Genomic DNA, 16619 nt, shown 5'->3' with positions numbered 1-16619 from the left:
GTCAGTCACTTACTTTCACATCATTTAGTTATGAATCCTCCGCACCTCAGAATGATTTCACCATTTGCCTTAAGCGAGGGGTAATGTAAAATATGTTCAATGTAAGTTATACACCGTCATAGTCATGGTCTAAAGGACCTAAAAGAGTACCTGTCCTGAGACTGCACTCTTCTTTTTTTTTGCCCCTAAGTCTACCAAAAGTGTGTGTGTGTGTTTGTGTGCACTAGTCAGTGTCCCCTGTTGCTGACAGTTTCTGCCATGTAAAAGTACCTGAGGGATGATTAGACCCTACCGTCCTCCCACTATTCCTCACCGTGATTAAAACCGGGGCTCATGCTTTTCAGAGTGGGAAAATATGAAATTGCATCCCCATATTGAACCTTGCACTAAACTGCATCTGAACCATTTATTCATTTGGAAACAAATGGAATTGGTTTCACTTTTAACTCTCATTAGATTCAATGAAGAAGCTCGGGAAGATAATGACAGTGTCCTTCGTCGTTGTGGCTTTCAAAGTTTATGGCGTGCTGGGGGAATTCATTTTTAGGTCTGAAAAGTGAGTAGTAGCTAGGCGTTTCAGTGTAAGTCATCAATTATGCCTTACACAAAAAAACAATCAGTGACTCAGTGATTCTCCAGGGTAGTGTGATCTCTCTGGTGTCGTGCCTCAACACTTGACACTACACACAGTGGGATTTGGGGAGGTGAATGCCCTTGTCATTCTACCTAGGGGACGGATACAGTATGATATGGTGCTAGCTCTGCTCTACTCTGTACATATGCGTGTCTCCCCCCTCTCTCCCCGGGACTGATATGATATGGTGCGGACTCTAGCGCTACTCTGTTGATCTGAATGTATCTCCCAGGCGTATTTAGGCTCAACAACAGCACCGGGGTGTTCTCTACGGCCAAGCAGCTGGACTACGAGACCAATGCCAGCTACATCCTCAAAGTGGAGGCTGACTCCATGGAAGTGGTCGGTTCCAATCTCAGAGCGCCCTCCAAGAGTAAGCCTGCCTGCCATTTAAACTGTCACTTGGGAAATTGCACCCTGTTTCCAATATAGTGCACGGCTTTTGCCCAGGGCTAAAAGTCTTCTTCTCTTTGTATGTTTTATTGTCACATATACCGGATAGGTGCAGTGAAATGTGTTGTTTTACACAGTCAGCCATAGTAGTAAAAGCCTTTTGTGGGGTATTTGCCTCAGAGAGGTTTAAAAACGGAAGGCAATAGTCGGCCAAATAGCTTCTTACGGCCTTAATTTGAGTAATTCGAATGTTTGTTTCTACCGTCTTTCTCTCTCTGGTAACAGAAATGTGCCTGGCATTTGGCTATAAATTATTTCCCCATCTTTGCTTTTTCCAAAAGACTAAAAGCACGCCTCGTCCTTTCACGTTATTTAGTTTTCTAATTAGTCAACATCATGCTGAGTTGCTGCGGAGGATACATTTTAATTAAGCAGTTACTGGTTCGTGTGGCAGATTAAACAAGTCATTCATTTCTTGCCAATCGTATCATGTCTCCTCAATATGCAGAAACAATCACTCAAATCAATTTGATTCCAATGGCGCTTGTTAACCACTTTACATCTAGAGTAAAGGAAACACTTGTGGGTATAGTCATTGCTGTATGTTTTACACAGAGATCATTTTTCTATTGCGCTTTGTAATAGATTTTGCAGGTTTGTCTTTACTCGAACTCAATTGACTGAGAATTGTTGCATTTCCCCCTCTTGTAATGGTTTAACTAATATACCCTGGCCACTCACTATGTGTCATTCAAGCTGAGAGGGGGCAGCAGTAAACATGATCGAGGACACCCAAATGGCAATAGATTAGTACCTCGTTCCACTGAAGCAGGCATGGCAGCTAGAGTTGAGATGCGGTGGGAGTATCATCATTGGGGGAGGGGGGGGGGCTATTGATGTTGTTTGATTCATTCCACTGGAGGAGGTGGAGTGTTAAATGGCTGCTCTCGAGCGGCGTGTGGATGGGTACTCCCCATTGCGTTTGGCTATGAAGGTGGCCACCATCAACTGTATAATGAAGACACTTTGTTCAAGTGATTAGAGCCACATCACTGATTCAACAGGGGCGTGTGTGTGTGTGTGGCTGGTGTGCCTGCGTGCGTACATTTGCGCGCGTGCGTGTGTCTGTATGTGTTGCATTGCAGCAGCAAGTACTCTCCTGTTGTTGTCCGTTTACTGTTGTCATCCGCTGTAACATTGGACATCCTGGCAGGGATAAACGAGAAATGTGCCGACTCTACTGTCCCCTTGGTCGGTCCCAGAGCGTTTTGTCAGATGATGTATGGCATTTTATTTGGCAAGGTCCCTCGGCGCAGTTGTAACCCTTCAGGATGTGGCTTGGCTTTTTACTATGAGAAATGACAAACCGCAATGCAGTGTTGTATTATATTAGTCAAACGTCTAAATCAGTGTGTTGGCAGTGAATTGTAGACTCCTATTTTGAATATGATGCACATTTAGGCTGTTTAGACATGCCCTCTTGTTTTTTACATTTCTATTTAATCCAAATGAGATTCACCTTTCCTCTGGGGGTTCATTTTGAATCCTTTGTTTCTTTCTCCTCTGTTTGCAGCTAACACAGCGAGGGTGTTTATTGATGTTTGGGATGAGAATGATCACCCTCCTGTCTTTACCAAACCCTTGTACCTGGGAGGAGTGGCAGAGGACGCCAAAACATTCACTTCTGTACTACAAGTTCAGGTACAACCAGCTCTTTTCAAACACAAAGGCTGCGTTTAGACAGGCAGCCCAATTCTGTTTTATTTTTCCAAAGCTTTTTCAGCGCTGATCTGATTGGTCAAAAGACCAATTAGTGAAAAAAAAGATCCGAATTGGGCCGCCTGTCTGAACGCAGCCTAAGTGTACCACTTCTAGATAGTGCAATTGGTGTCTTAAAAGAACAACCCATTATTTTCTCAAATGGAACTTTCAAAACATCCTCAAATATACGTGACGCATTTCACGATCACTCCTCCTCACAATGAAACCAGCCAAAGGAACAGAAAGGTTCTACGCCCAAAAAATATGTCTGGTTGAGTGATTATCTGTGCTTGCATTTGAAATGCAGAGTTTTGTAGTTGTAATCCTGGGAGAACTGTTATTCTCCCTGCCGGTATCTTTGGCCCGTGTTGACAATGCATTACCAGCTGGAGGCTCTAACGTCTGAGACTTTCCGACACCCCTGGCAATACTTACAATGCTAAGGCCGTAGAGGCATACACATACAAATGTCCACACACCTGTCAATCGCATGCCGCACCATCCTGTGTGAAAGGGAATTATTCTCTGTGTGTGCACCAGGGCGGGTGCATTCACATGTTCCAACGTGTTGTTTTTGTGTTTATCTTTCGCACCTTTTGTAGCTAAAGCCACTGTGACACCTGTTGTGTGTGTGTGTGTGTGTGTGTGTGTGCGCGCGTGCGTGATGAGGGCAGACTATACAGCGCCCACGCAAGGGCACCTTTCATTATAATCCTAATCACTACCCGCTAGATGGTCATTTGCATCTCATGCTCTGTTGCAGAATGATGAGCCGTAGACGTCTGTCTGTCTGTCTCAGCCTCTACCATGTCTGTGTGCAACTGGAGTAGGCAGCAAGACTGTTAGTGCAGAGCACACAGTTGCGAACGGGTTTGCCAGGAACCTCTAAAGAGAGATAATCCTTTCGACCAGGAGGTAATGGAATTACTGGGTCAAAGATTTACTGAGCTGAGACTCCCACTGGTTCCATCTCCTAACGGTATCATTCAACTTCTCAGGTGTTTCACTCATCGTCCGGGTCAATATCTTCCTCTTTAGTATTCATACCTATTCCCTGTTGCTTAACTAATCGTAAATTCATAGCAGATCTGAATATAGATTTCTGTAAAAGCCGCTCAGTATCCCTAAGATTAGACTAATCTACTTTGAAATCCTTCTTTAAATAGTTTTTTAGGGAGAAAGAAGGAATCTAAATCCCCTGTGGAGTGGTGTATAACCTGAAGAAGGGATAGATAGACACACATTAAAAAATACTATAGTATACTATGGAATACTACAGTACTTACTACATAATTATGTAGTAAACGGTAGAATGCTATACTATACACTGTAGTATCCCTCAATCATGTGTAGTACTTACTATAGAATGTTGCAGTATACTGTACAATACTACAGTAAATACCACAGTACATGCTACAGTATTATCTACAAAAAAACACTGTAGTAAATACTACAGTAACGTCCACAAAAACACTACACTTTTTAAAAAACTATAGTAAATATTACAGTATTTAATTTGCATGTACCCTGCCCATTCCCCTCCCACATGTCGCATTTTTTACCACCCATAAGTGAGAAACCTACATGCCAAGTATAAACCAAATGATCTAAAGTTTATAGAAAAGAACAGAAGCTCTGAACAGTCCTTAGTACGACCAACCTACAGGTTATGGAAATGTTGCTCTTCCTATTTTTCCTACAGGCTTCCTGAAAGACAAAAAAGCCTCCACTTCTATGTCAAAGATAATAAAACAAAAGCACCATAGTAAAAACTACAGTAATGTCTGCAAAAACACTTCAGTAAGTACTACAGTAATGTCTGCAAAAACACTTTAGTAAGTACTACAGTAATGTCTGCAAAAACACTTTAGTAAGTACTACAGTAATGTCTGCAAAAACACTTTAGTAAGTACTACAGTAATGTCTGCAAAAACACTTCAGTAAGTACTACAGTAATGTCTGCAAAAACACTTCAGTAAATACTACAGTAATGTCTGCAAAAACCCTTCAGTAAGTACTACAGTAATGTCTGCAAAAACACTTCAGTAAGTACTACAGTAATGTCTGCAAAAACACTTCAGTAAGTACTACAGCAATGTCTGCAAAAACACTTCAGTAAGTACTACAGTAATGTCTGCAAAAACACTTCAGTAAGTACTACAGTAATGTCTGCAAAAACACTTCAGTAAGTACTACAGTAATGTCTGCAAAAACACTTCAGTAAGTACTACAGTAATGTCTGCAAAAACACTTCAGTAAGTACTACAGTAATGTCTGCAAAAACACTTCAGTAAGTACTACAGTGATGTCTGCAAAAACACTTCAATAAAAACTACAGTGATGTCTGCAAAAACGCTTCAATAAAAACTACAGTAATGTCTGCAAAAACACTTCAGTAAATACTACAGTAATGTCTGCAAAAACACTTCAGTAAAAACTACAGTAATGTCTGCAAAAACACTTCAGTAAATACTACAGTAATGTCTGCAAAAACACTTCAGTAAATACTACAGTAAAGTCCGCAAAAACACCACAGTGTATATTATAGTATTTTTTTCATGTGGGGAGAGAGCGAGAGACAGAAGTGAGAAGTGGCAATGTAGAAATAAATAATGACTCGTCGTCTGAGCGACACATGTTGTCTGTGAAGGACACATTGATCTGATCGTTAGTATAAGTCGTTTTGGAGGAATGCAGTTGTGTCTCTGTAAATATAGGAGAACAAAGAGGAATCTCTGCAAAGAACAAATCCAATGTCATGAGGGTTTCACAGCAAATCAGCCTCAAATCTGATCCACAGTTTCAAACAGGTTGGGATTTCTTTCAGAACACAGTCAAAGGCTCTCCTTTCTCCGCTTGCGCTGTCTCTGTGCCACATTTTCACTCTGCATTCATAGACTGATGTGTTCTTTCCTGGTCTGGTCTGGTCTGGTATCACCAATAACTAACCCAGGTGGTGGAATCTGTTACCAAAGAACCTTTAGATATATAGTGTTAGCCTGTGGTGTACGATTGAGTTGAATGAATCTTGCGGAATATAGAAAATATCTAATTTGTATTAATGACTCCGGCGGGGCAGGGCACAGTGCTGTCACACTCAGTTCCAGTCGTCGAAAGGTATTATAAATCAATGTCACTGCAGAGCAACGTGGCAAATGGTGAAATCAGCTGGGCAGATTGACAGGAGTTTCTCTGTTAGAGAGTGGCTCGCAGCTCAAAGACTCCCCCTACAGCAATAGTTGAGAACTACAACTGCCCCAAAAATCTATCTCTGCCCTTTCATTTTCAACGGATGAGTTGATCTGTATCTTGATGTTGTGTTGTTGTTGATGACGCTGCTGTGTCTGAACCTCTTGAATCCTTTAACTCCGTGTGTCTGTGTTTGTCTGTCTCAGGCCCTGGACAAGGACACAGGGAATTACAGCTCCATGCAATACAGGATTATTATCCCCCCCACCACCGACGGCAAGGACGGCTTTGTCATCGAGCCCTACACCGGCGTCATCAAGACTGCCATTATGTACAGGAACATGCGACGGTCCTACTTCAAGTTTGAAGTGGTCGCCACTGACAATTACGGCGAGGGGGGGCTGAGCAGCAAGGCAGAGGTGGTGGTGAGTTCGTCCTGCTCCCAGAGTATTGAAAGGGAATGTCTGTTCTAGCCGTTCTATTTCTATTTGTTCAATGCTAAGTACTATCGGTGCCAGCTAAATGTTCATAGCTGCCTTGCCAGCCTTGATCAATTCCAGCTTATGGCTCTTTTAAAAATAACTGAGGGACCAACATTAAGTGTGTCGATATCCACAATATCAATATCTCCATTCCCCAGGTGTATATTGGCACTAAACACCCCAGCCATCCCAAAATACACACTCAAAAGCTTCCCATAGGAATTGCATTTGTAAAAAAAAAAGCATGGTGTTGATACTCCAGCTAATCAATGGTCCATGTCCTGTGCCAGCCTTGTGGTAGATAGGCTAGCTATCCCTGAGAGAGTAGATGAATGTGTGTTCCTTCTGTGCTGGCCTCTTCCCAGTTTTTTGCAAATTGAACTGTCCCAGGGCAGATGGGGACCATTGATTATACATTGCAGCCTATTTGACTCCCTTTGCTCTTAATGAAATAAGAGGCTGGCTGGGCCAGAGCCTTGCCTGAACGAGAGGAACCACGCTGTGGCTAAGTTCATCTAATTCCAATGGGAAGCTTCATTTCATGGGCACTGCACAAACTACAGGGAGATTTTCCGTGTGATTTAGCCTGCTGTCCAACATTAAAGCTTATTTGTAGAAGTTGGGGAGGGGAGGGAAATAGATGCTTGTTTTGTGTCTGTACCATTGATCCTTTTGATTGACCTCTGTTTCCCAGGTATCTGTGGTGAATCTGCTGGATATGCAGGTGGTGGTCTCCAACGTTGCTCCTACAGTGGTGGAACAGAACAAGGACAAGCTCCTCGGGTAACGTAGAAGATATCTAAGAGATCTTATAATCCATATTTTAACAGTCAAGTCGCAACTGTGCTTATAGCCGTCTCCTATACTTGATATGTAGACACTTACCTTTGGCCCTTTCCCAGACATGCAGGTGTTTGGGGGGGGTGGAGCTGTATGAATCAGTGTGCAGTGTTTGTTTTATCGCTGCCTTCTGTCGAGATGAAACGGCGTCCCGCTGTTTGGCGTCTGCTCAAATGAATGTTGTAGGAGCCTTCCTTCAGTTTCCGTTAGAGCCTTCCTTCAGATTCCGTTAGAGCCGCTCACCACCTGTCTCCTCAGCTCTGTCAGAGCTCTGTCATACACTTCACACAGCCACTCAATGATGGTTCCATCCTTGTCTTGAGCTTACTGCTTAGCTATTAGCATTGTGATCAGAAAGGCATCCAACTTCTCTCTGAAGCTAAGTTGCAAATGAGCGAGAGAGGGAAAGTGTCAGTGGCTCCCTGGCTGTCTCCTGTTCCTCTGAGGTGGGGGGGGGGCGTGTGAGGGTGCACCTGAATTCCAGCATACTGTGTGCGAGTGAGCTTGCGTGTATTGGCTGTATTGCTTCTGTACACCTATCCATCACTTAACCTATCCTCTTACTGACAAACAGTCATAGAGTACCAGTCCTCCATGATGGACTTCCACTGACTTGGTCTCATCCCAGGTCTCCACTTTAGCTCCAAGGGCTCTGGCCCCAGCTGTGGAGCCACCTAGTTTATTAGTGCTCTCCCCACCCAAGCAGAAATACATCCACCTGGTTACTATTCTGTCCTGCCATCCTCTTTTCGGAGTTTCCCAGGGGAGCGGGAACATCCAGGGCACAGCAGGTAATTGTTTCAACGCCTATTTTGCCGTTGCCGTCCCGCTCAGATCAGAGCTCCCGGCTGCAGACGCCCACCACCAAACAAGGGTTGTGTCTGAACTGGCCACTCTTTCCTATATAGTGAACTACCTTTAACCAGAGCCCTATGCTGGTACAGTGGGTCGTGCTCTTTATAGTGAACAGCGTGCCATTTAAGATGCATTCGCCTTGAACTGATTCTTTTCAATTAAGAATTTTGGAGCGAGAGGTGATTTTGACCGGGTCATGGAAACGTGTGTGAATTGACTCTTTTATAGTTGCTGACGGTCCCAAGGAGGATATAGGTTGTCATGTTTTTCCATTGCAAATGCAATGCACAACCTCATTCTAACCACTATCCTAATTCATGTACTGATCAAGGACGTATCCTCTGACTGAGAAACCCTTTCAGTGAGCCTGAATCCATTCAGTCAAGGCCTCTTCTTTTTAAACAGTTGAGGCAGCGTTAGCTCAGTGTCAAGTGGGGAAATAGAATACAGCTACAGGTCGGTGTAGCAACTATGAATTGCAGTACGTTCTTACCATTTGGATTTAACATAACATATCATATCACCGTTTTCCCAGAGATCCTGCTGTCACCTTGTTCTTATACAAAGCACTTGATTATTCCTTCCACTCCCTCTGCAGGATCTTGGAGCGCTATGTGCAGGACCAGATTCCCGGGGCCAAAGTGGTGGTGGAGTCCATCGGGCCACAGCGGTTCGGCGACGGCTTCGAGCAGGAGGACTACTCCAAGTCGGACCTGATGGTTTACGCCATCGACCCTCTGACCAACCGGGCCATCTCACGCCAGGAGCTATTCAAGTGAGTAGTAGCCGGTCACCACAGTGGCCCTGAGGGACAAAGTAGGTCACAATACAAGGGATTGCCCCTTAGGGCCACCCCTTGTAGTATCTAGATACACCATTCCCCCGTGGAGCAGGTGTTTACCCAGTGGCAGACAGAGCCACCCCTTGTAGTATCTAGATACACCATTCCCACGTGGAGCAGGTGTTTACCCAGTGGCAGACAGAGCCACCCCTTGTAGTATCTAGATACACCATTCCCCGTGGAGCAGGTGTTTACCCAGTGGCAGACAGAGCCACCCCTTGTAGTATCTAGATACACCATTCCCACGTGGAGCAGGTGTTTACCCAGTGGCAGACAGAGCCACCCCTTGTAGTATCTAGATACACCATTCCACCGTGGAGCAGGTGTTTACCCAGTGGCAGACAGAGCCACCCCTTGTAGTATCTAGATACACCATTCCCCCATGGAGCAGGTGTTTACCCAGTGGCAGTTAGAGGTGTGTGTGTGGCGGGGGGGGTTCTTTTGTTTCCCGTCACCCTGCAGTCAGGCCCTCATTAGAGTGCCAACCTCCTCATGCCCTCGTACGACAGCAGCTCTAGTTCTGCCATTCAACTGGCTGTCAACCCGCTACTGCTTCCTACCAACTCTACACAGCAGGCTCAGTGTTCATCTAACCACCCCTCTGCCTCTTGCAGCTCGGGATCATGTCTAATAGACCTAGTGAACAACAGCAATAGGATTGTGTTGCAGTGTGCCCCCCACACCTGTCATTTATGATTCCAGGCATTATAGGGAGTAAGGTGTTGCACACTCTGTAGTGTTCCATTGTTATATACAGTGGGGAGAACAAGTATTTGATACACTGCCGATTTTGCAGGTTTTCCCTACTTAGAAAGCATGTAGAGGTCTGTAATTTTTATCATAGGTACACTTCAACTGTGAGAGACTGAATCTAAAACAAAAATCCAGAAAATCACATTGTATGATTTTTAAGTAATTCATTTGCCATTTATTGCATGACATAAGTATTTGAATTCCAGCTCTCACAGACCTGTTAGTTTTTCTTTAAGAAGCCCTCCTGTTCTCCACTCATTACCTGTATTAACTGCACATGTTTGAACTCGTTACCTGTATAAAAGACACCTGTCCACACACTCAATCAAACAGACTCCAAACTCTCCACAATGGCCAAGACCAGAGAGTTGTGTAAGGACATCAGGGATAAAATTGTAGACCTGCACAAGGCTGGGATGGGTTACAGGACAATAGGCAAGCAGATTGGTGAGAAGGCAACAACTGTTGGCGCAATTATTAGAAAATGGAAGAAGTTCAAGATGATGGTAAATCACTTTCGGTCTGGGGCTCCATGCACGATCTCACCTCGTGGGGCATCAATGATCATGAGGAAGGTGATGGATCAGCCCAGAACTACACGGCAGGACCTGGTCAATGACCTGACGAGAGCTGGGACCACAGTCTCAAAGAAAACCATTAGTAACACACTACGCCATCATGGATTAAAATCCTGCAGCGCACGCAAGGTCCCCCTGCTCAAGCCAGCGCATGTCCAGGCCCGTCTGAAGTTTGCCAATGACCATCTGGATGATCCAGAGGAGGAATAGGAGAAGGTCATGTGGTCTGATGAGACAAAAATAGAGCTTTTTGGTCTAAACTCCACCCGCCGTGTTTGGAGGAAGCAGAAGGATGAGTACAACCCCAAGAACACCATCCCAACTGTGAAGCATGGAGGTGGAAACATCATTTTTGGGGATGCTTTTCTGCAAAGGGGACAGGACGACTGCACCGTATTGAGGGGAGGATGGATGGGACCATGTATCGCAAGATCTTGGCCAACAACCTCCTTTCCTCAGTAAGAACATTGAAGATGGGTCGTGGCTGGGTCTTCCAGCATGACAACGACCCAAAACACACAGCCAGGGCAACTAAGGACTGGCTCCATAAGAAGCATCTCAAGGTCCTGGAGTGGCCTAACCAGTCTCCAGACCTGAACCCAATAGAAAATCTTTGGAGGGAGCTGAAAGTCCGTACTGCCCAGCGACAGCCCCGAATCCTGAAGGATCTGGAGAAGGTCTGTATGGAGGAGTGGGCCAAAATCCCTGCTGCAGTGTGTGCAAACCTGGTCAAGAACTACAGGAAACGTATGATCTCTGTAATTGCAAACAAAGGTATCTGTACCAAATATTAAGTTCTGCTTTTCTGATGTATCAAATACTTATGTCATGCAATAAAATGCAAATGAATTACTTTAAAATCATACAATGTGATTTTCTGGATTTTTGTTTTAGATTCCGTCTCTCACAGTTGAAGTGTACCTAAGATAAAAAATTACAGACCTCTACATGCTTTGCAAAATCGGCAGTGTATCAAATCTATCGATTCGGTAATTTCAATGACCCCGATAATAAATATAACAACATTCAGAGATGCACAACTACTGCTGTTCTCATACATATTGTTATGACTAGAGCCATTAGTTTTTACATTTTCCGTTTTAGTAATTTAGCAGACGCGCTTATCCAGAGTGACTTACATTAAAGTAGCAATCAGAAAAGTCAGAACTGGTAAGGGGGAAAAAGTAAAGTGCAATATATTTTTTGCAGGGGGTGCTGTGGGATTATTTAAGATCCTCTTTGAGGAGGTAGGGTTTCAGATGTTTTCGGAAGATGGGCAGGGACTATGTTGTTCTAGCTTCATGGGGAAACTGATCAGAGTGCCAGAACAGAGAAGAGCTTGGACTGGGCTGACCGGGAGCTACCCTCCTGTAGGGGTGGGATGGCCAAGAGACCAGAGATGGCACACCAGAGTGCTCGGGTTGTGGTGTAGGGTTTGAGCATAGCCTGAAGGTAGGGAGGGCCAGCTCCTCTTGCTGTTCCGTAGGCAAGCACCATGGTCTTGTAGTCGATGCGAGCTTCGACTGGAAGCAGGTGAAGTGTGCAGAGGAGTGGGGTGACATGGGAGAACTTGGGAAGGTTGAACACCAGACGGTGTGACCCGTCTTGAAGCTTGACTGGTTAGGGTCAATAAGATCGTTCTGAGAGAGATGGCAGGAAAGTTGGTCAGAGGCAGCACACTCAAGTGTTTTGGAAAGAAAAGAAAGAAGGGATACTGGTCTGTAGGTTTTGATGTTAGAGGAGTCGAGTGTTGGTTTCTTGAGGCGGGAGCGACTCGGGCCATTTTGACATGTTGAAGTTAGTGGGGACTCAGCGGCTGGTCAGGGATGAGTTGCGGAAGTAAGGAATGCGAGGTCTGGTCAGAGATGGTCTGGAGGAGGGGATGGGATTGAGCGGGAATGTAGTCGGGTGGCCGGACCTCACTAGTCACAGGATTTTGTCTGGAGAGAGAGGGGAGAAAGAGGTCAAGGAGTAGGGTAGCTCTGTGTGAGTGGGAGCAGTGGACTCAATAGGCTGAGTGAATGAGGAGCGGATGTCGTTAACCTTCTTTTCAAAGTGGCTGACAAAGTCGTCCGCGGAGAGGGAGGGGTGGATTAAGGAGGGTGGAGAAGGTGGAGAAGAGTTTCCTGGGGTTATTTTAGAGTGATCGAAAGTGGCTTTAGCAGCGCATACAGAGAAAGAGAAGGTAGAGAGGAGGGAGTGGAAGGATGATTGTTTAGTTTTCCTCCATTTTCACTGCCCGCAGCCCTGTTCTGTAAGCTCGCAATGAGCTATTCAGCCACAGAGCAGGAGGTAAGGGCCGAGACCGGCCAGGAGGAAAGGGGACAGTGTGAGTCGTAGTATGCAGAAAGGGAGGAGAGTAGGGTTAAAGGATTTAGCAGAAGGGAGAGATGATAAGAGAGTAGTGGGGGAGAGAGAGAACAAAGATTGCGACAGCGCATGACAATCTGGGTAGGGTCTGAGTGGCTAGGGTTGGAGGAAAGGGATACAGAAGAGGAACAAATAAGACCTGGAGGGGGATGCAGGGAGATTAGTAGGCAAACAGCCTCTAGTAAAGATGAGGTCAAGCTTATTGTCAGCCTTGGGAGTGGGAGGGGACAGGGGAAGGGTGAGGTCAAAAGAGGCAAGGAGATAGACTGCCAGTCTAAGGCACTGCATATCAGTGTTGCAGCATCACTACAGCCTGGTGGTCGGTCCCAGGCTGTGTCGTTACTGGCCTTGACCGGGAGTCCCATAGGGTGGCGCACAACTGGCCCAGCATCGTGCAGGTTAGGGGAGGGTTTGACCGGGGGGGGTTTACTTGGCTCAGGGCCAAAAAGTCAAGGGGACTGAAGGGCAGCATAGGCTGAGATGAACTCCGTGTTCTTCACCATAGATCGGCAGTTCCAAACGTTGCCAGAGATCAGGAATTCCACATGGGTTGTGTGCTCAGGGTCCACTAAATTAAAAGGGTTGCAGCCAAGGGGTGGGGATTGTCTGTACAGCCTACAGTGACAGGTGCGAACTGGGATATAAAACACAGAGTTGCCAAAGCTACAAAAGAGCAAAATGAGATCTGACAATAAATATACTGAACAAAAATATAAACGCAACATGCAATAATTTCAACCATTTTAAGGAGTTACAGTTCATATAAGGAAATCAGTCAATTGAAATAAATTCATTAGGCCCTAATCTATGGATTTAACATGAAATGCAGGGGCGCAGCCATGGGTGGGCCTTGGGAGCCAGATCCACCCACTGGGGAGCCTGGCCCACCCACTGGGGAGCCTGGCCCAGCCAATCAAAATGAGTTTTTCCCAACAAAAGGCTTTATTACAGAGAGAAATACCTCCTCAGTTTCATCATCTGTCCGGGTGGCTGGTCTCAGACGAATCCACAGGTGAAGAAGCTGTATGTGGAGGTCCTGGGCTGGAGTGGTTACTCGTGGTCTGTGGTTGTGAGTCCGGTTGGACGTACTACCAAATTATCTAAAACGATGTTTGAAATGTTAGAGAAATGGGACACTCAGTTCTCTGGCAACAGCTCTGGGGGGATATTCCTGCAGTCAGCATGCCAATTGCATGCTCCCTCAAAACTTGAGACATCTGTGTTATTGTATTTTGTGACAAAACTGCACATTTTAGAGTGGCCTTTTATCGTCCCCAGCACCTGTGTAATGATCATGCTGCTTAATCAGCTTCTTGTTATTCCACACCTGTCAGGTGGATAGATTATCTTGGCAAAGGATAAATGCTAACTAACAGCCACGTAAACAAATTTGTGCACATTTGACAGAAATAAGATTTTTGTGCGTATGGAACATTTCTGGGATCTTTTATTTAATCTCATGAGACCATGGGACCAACACTTTACATGTTGCAATTTATATAGGTAAGATACTCACGTGAGAGAGTGATGTGAAGAGTGATGAGAAGCAATCCTGTCTTTCCTTCCTCGAATAACTTGTCAGAAGTGTCTTTGTTTCGGCAACGGGCTTCATTTTGCAATGAGACCTTTCCTGACGAAGGCCCGGTCAGCTCAGATGAGGTGATCAGGAAAAACTCCAGGCCGTCTTTGACTGACGATGAGGATGATGGGTAGTGATAAAGATGATGATGATGACCGTGTGTGTGTGTGTGTGTGTACCTGTACTGTATATATTGTCTGTTTACATCCAAGGTTTCTGGATGGGAAGCTGCTGGACATCAACAAGGAGTTCCAGCCGTACCTGGGCCGAGGCGGGAGGATCCTAGAGATCCGCACACCGGATGTGGTGACCAGTGTGAAGAAGGTCGTGCAGACCGTGGGCTACACAGAGGGGGCGCTGCTCGCCCTAGCCATCATCATCATCCTCTGCTGCATCCCTGCCATCCTCATCGTCATCATCACCTACAGGCAGTGAGTAAAAAGAACAGTTCGAAGTTCAGTTGCTTTATTGGAAGTACATTGTGTCAAATTGGGATTGGTTGTGAGAAAGGTGAGTATGACTAGGACACAGGGCAGGACATAGGGAATAGGGCATCAAGTACTGGTGCAGATAGAGACATTAGTGTAGACACAAGGGTTTAGACAGCAAGCTACCTGCTCTCCAGCCCCCAGAGGCTCTCCCTAATACCCATCATTTTAGGAGGAAACTAGCTTTCACTCCACAATTTACCATGGAAACGCCTTTGAGAGCCGGCATAATTGTTTATTTATACAACGTAAAAGCACATGAATTAATGTCAGAGCAGACAAACACCGCAGACTGATTGTTGCCGTTTGGGGAGGTTTTTTTCCCCCCTCCCTGAGCCTGCGAACTAAGCCGGGAAGGCTAGACTGAAGGCCGTCACAAATTCAAGGGATGGATGGATGTTAAACAGATGAGAAGAGAATCCTCAGTGTCATCTTCTTCAGTGTCTTGGGTTCAGGAGATTGGCTTAACCTACAGTGAATTCTTTCACTCTCTTTATTTTTGTATCAAGACAATGATTATAAGAAGCATTTTGTCTGTAATTTGCCCTTCGCCGTTACTAACACCCTTCTCTTTCTTCCTCTCTCTCTCATTTCCTTTCATTATCAACAGATTCAAAGAGTGAGTATTATTGTCGTTATTACTTATTTCTATGGCCTTTTATTTGCACACCTGCATTCACATTCCACTGTTTTCTAAGTAAACGTTTGGGACCAGGGAAGTCAATGAAATCTAAAACAAATAAGTTGTGCATAACCTGTTTTTATACACTCCCTTAAATTGCAGTCGGAGGCCTATAAATAAACCAATTTTGCCGGCACATTTCATTTGAGCATATTATGGTGACACTGCTTACCAAGTGATGTGCATGTATAATGTAGCAGTGTCCTGTTCGAATATGCTGATGCTGTAACTTAGAGTAACTTGGTTGACTTTCTCTCCATGGTACTACTAAAGGAGACAAGCGGAGTGTGCTAAAACTGCCCGGATCCAAATGGCCCTCCCTACAGGCAAATCAGTGGGCGCCGCCACCAACAACCTTTACGAAGAGCTTGGGGACAGTGCCATGTAAGTGTTATGATATATCCCAACAAATTCCGTCATGTGTGTCCTCAGGGCCCCGCCCATCAGGCAGGATTATGCGGTTAGCCTATGGCGGAAGATTGACAAGGGAGGCATTTTCCAAGACGCACCTCCAACAACATACACTGTAGAATTTTTTTTTACGTGACATGCAACAATTTCGAAGATTTTACTAAGTTACAGTTCATATAAGGAAATCAGTCATTTTCAATGAATTCAATAGGCCCTAATCTATGGATTTTACGTGACGGGGATACAGATATGCATCTGTTGGTCACAAAGACCTTAAAAAAGGTAGGGGTGTGGATGAGAAAACCAGTCAGTATCTGGTGTGACCACCATTTGCCTCATACAGCGCGACACATCTCCTACTCATAGAGTTGATCAGGCGATTGATTGTGGCCTGTGGAATGTTTTCTCGCTCCTCTTCAATGGCTGTGCAAAGTTGCTGGATATTGTCGTGAACTGGAACACGCTGTCATACACGTTGATCCAGAGCATCCCTTACGTGCTCAATGGGTGACATGTCTGATGAGTATACAGGCCATGGAAGCTTCCAGGAATTGTGTACAGATCCTCGTGACATGGGGCCGTTCATTATCATGTTGAAACTTGATGATGGCGGCGGATGAATGGCACGACAATGGGCCTCAGGATCTTGTCACTGTATCACTAAAATGCTATGAATAAAATCAATCAAATGCAATTATGTCCGTAGCTTATACCTAACTCCACTACTACCATGGGGCACGCTGTTAATTTAAAAATATTTATA

At 45.1% G+C, this 16619-nt stretch overlaps 1 protein-coding gene across 1 annotated transcript in view; it reads left to right on the top strand.

The window, feature by feature from the left end:
- The window catches only part of pcdh15b (protocadherin-related 15b), a 214316-nt gene that overhangs the window by 173594 nt on the left and 24103 nt on the right, over window positions 1-16619 (top strand). Inside the window, exons 28-35 of the mRNA XM_042305961.1 lie at window positions 867-1007; window positions 2601-2728; window positions 6184-6402; window positions 7154-7242; window positions 8753-8929; window positions 14488-14706; window positions 15374-15382; window positions 15719-15829. Of these exons, the coding sequence (XP_042161895.1) occupies window positions 867-1007; window positions 2601-2728; window positions 6184-6402; window positions 7154-7242; window positions 8753-8929; window positions 14488-14706; window positions 15374-15382; window positions 15719-15829 (1093 nt within the window). The remainder of the gene's footprint in view (window positions 1-866; window positions 1008-2600; window positions 2729-6183; window positions 6403-7153; window positions 7243-8752; window positions 8930-14487; window positions 14707-15373; window positions 15383-15718; window positions 15830-16619) is intronic.

This window comes from Oncorhynchus tshawytscha, linkage group LG25 (genome assembly GCF_018296145.1).
Source record: "Oncorhynchus tshawytscha isolate Ot180627B linkage group LG25, Otsh_v2.0, whole genome shotgun sequence".
In the NCBI taxonomy this organism is placed as follows: domain Eukaryota; kingdom Metazoa; phylum Chordata; class Actinopteri; order Salmoniformes; family Salmonidae; genus Oncorhynchus; species Oncorhynchus tshawytscha.
The sequence above is the reverse complement of the archived record's forward strand: the minus strand, read 5'-3'. Positions and strand labels throughout refer to the sequence as shown.